Raw genomic sequence first — 2353 nt, forward strand, 5'->3', positions numbered from 1 at the left:
AATGGCCGCCCCGCCGCCAGTGGGCGGGCAGCGTCGCGGCTGCGCCCGGCGTGGGGCTGCGCCTCCGGGGGGTTTCCCTTTCCCGGGGAAAGCTGTTAGGGCGGGCGAGGGCAGCTCCCCGCGCAGGGCGCTGGTTGCCGGCCGAGTTGGAACAAACGGCGTTTACTTGGGGTTGCACTTAGCCTAGAGGTAAACGCCTTGCCTGAAGTGTCAGGACCGAGGGGGCCCTTCCTGGCACGGCCCGGGGGGGGGACACCCGAAGTGCTGCTGTGCGGCCTGCACCCCGCTGCGAAACCGTCACCTCCGCTGGAGGGGTTTGCATGGAGATCTCTGCTTTTGACACCACGTTCCAGGCCGTTCCAAAGGGAGTCAGGAAACCTCACGAGACAGACGAGAACTTCCACATCTGTAGATTCGCATTGCCATGCGAGAAGGAGATCTGCCAAGAAGAACTATTTCTGATAATTGTGCATCTCAGAGATAATGCAGCAGGATGGAAAGCCGTCCTTTCTTGTGGGCCTCCTCACACGGAGCCGGCAGGTCGCTGCGGGATCAGCCTGGGGGCTTCTCGTGGCTGCGGGGAGCACAGCTGCCTGTGTGCCCAGCTCTGTGCCCCGTGCCCTGTGCCCTGCTCCATGGGGTTGGTGCCCGTGGGGCAGAGCCTCCTGCTGGGTCGCTGCCCTCACTGCTCCGCTTGGCCATTCGCAGCACTGTTCCCAGCAGTGTTCTGATGATTAGTGAATTTTAGTGAAATTTAGTGAATTTTAGTGAAATTTATCTATAAAATACCATTTGTATTGTGAGAATTTCATTTTGCAGGGGTTTGGGCAGCCGTGTTTCTGATCCAGTTAGTGGTTATTATTCCAGGTGCCTTTTTAAATGGGTGAAACCAAGACTTTCATTGTTTTCCATGGGAATTGGGCATCAGAAGAAGTGGCTAACGAGTATTTTGTGTGAATTTCTCACGGTTTGGGTCTGAACCACAGCCCTGTGATCCTGCACGACGGTGGCAGGAACAGCTCCCAATACACGTTGCTTACAGCCAGGGCAACTTGCTCATGCTGACACTAAGGAACTTGCACGTGAGGCCAGGGGTGGCCAGCAGCACCCAGCTCCCTGCTGACAGCTCAGCTGCACCTGCGTGTGGGTGCTCCGGGAGCACAGCGGAGCCTGATGCTGAGCTTTGTTCAGTGGCTGTTGTTGCAGTAGTGTCTGTTCTGTAAGGAGGTAACAGGAGGGAGATTTTGCAAAACCCAGCAAGCATTTGCAAACAGGCTCTGGGCCAGATGTTGGTTTCAGTGCCCAGCAGAGCGGTGAGGGTGCTGCGTGAACAGGGGGCAATGTAACCCCGCCACGCGTGACCCACGGGCCGGGCTCTGAGCCCCCGCGTAAAGGGAGACAGCACCCAGAGACCCTCCCCGCTCCCCACAGCGTGCGAGCACAGCGCAGCCCGGGGGCAGCGGCGCGCTGCGGTGCTCGGAGCTCCTGGCGCTCATCTGCTGCGGGGACGGCACAGCCCCGGCCCAGCCGAGGGCAGAGCTCAGAAACAGGCTCTGAGTTTTTAAATCCCCCGCCCTTAGCCGAGGCTTCGCCCCTCCCGAGCGCAGCCCGGGCTCTCTGAGCTGCGCCCATCGCGCGGCTCTTCCCAAATCTCACTTCTCCAAAGGGGATTTCTCGCCGTCACGTGACGCTCGTCTAGGGGAAGCGACTTTCCCAAGACGAGGAAGGGCTGCACCTCATTGCATTGCACTTAACGCTTTTCACTTTTCCTACGGAAGCCCCCGCCACTCTCGGCAGGCGGGAGCTGCCGGCAGAGCACGGCCGGTGCGCGGTGCACGCGGGGCGGTACCGAGAGGCGCCGCGCGACTCCGTGCCGCGGCCCCTTTAAGGCGGCGCCTCCCGCGCCTCGGAGTCACCCGCGCCGCCGGGGAGCGGCGTCACGTGGGGCACAGTCTTGTGACCGCCGCGCGCTCGGCAGCCGGGGCCGCCCTCCCTTCTTTCCTCCCTCCCTCCCGCGGCGGGGCGCTGGGCGCAGGGTAGGGGCCGCCCGCCCGCCAGGGGCCGCTCCGCCTTCCCCCGCCCGCCGCTCCTCCGCCTCAGGGGAACTCGCGCCGCCGCCGAGCTCCGGCGCCCCCGGGCGGGGCGGAGGGCGGCGCCCGGCAAGTTGGGCGCTGAGGCGAGGGCGCCGCTTCCTCCTCGCCCCGCCGGCGGTCGCCGCCGCGCTCCGCGCCCAGCATGGACAGCAAGCCGCTGCTGCAGGAGCGGCCGCCCGCCTACAGCCCCGCCGCGCCGGGCGCGGGCTACGACTACGGGCAGAGCAACTACGGCGCCATCCCCGCCCCGCAGCCCGGCT

At 64.4% G+C, this 2353-nt stretch overlaps 1 protein-coding gene across 1 annotated transcript in view; it reads left to right on the forward strand.

The window, feature by feature from the left end:
• Positions 2107-2353, forward strand: part of BRI3 (brain protein I3) — a gene marked incomplete in the record, with an annotated part of 13915 nt that continues 13668 nt past the window's right edge. Inside the window, 1 exon segment of the mRNA XM_021411635.1 lies at positions 2107-2353. Coding sequence (XP_021267310.1) covers positions 2236-2353 — 118 coding nt within the window.

This window comes from Numida meleagris, chromosome 13, assembly GCF_002078875.1.
Source record: "Numida meleagris isolate 19003 breed g44 Domestic line chromosome 13, NumMel1.0, whole genome shotgun sequence".
NCBI lineage: Eukaryota > Metazoa > Chordata > Aves > Galliformes > Numididae > Numida > Numida meleagris.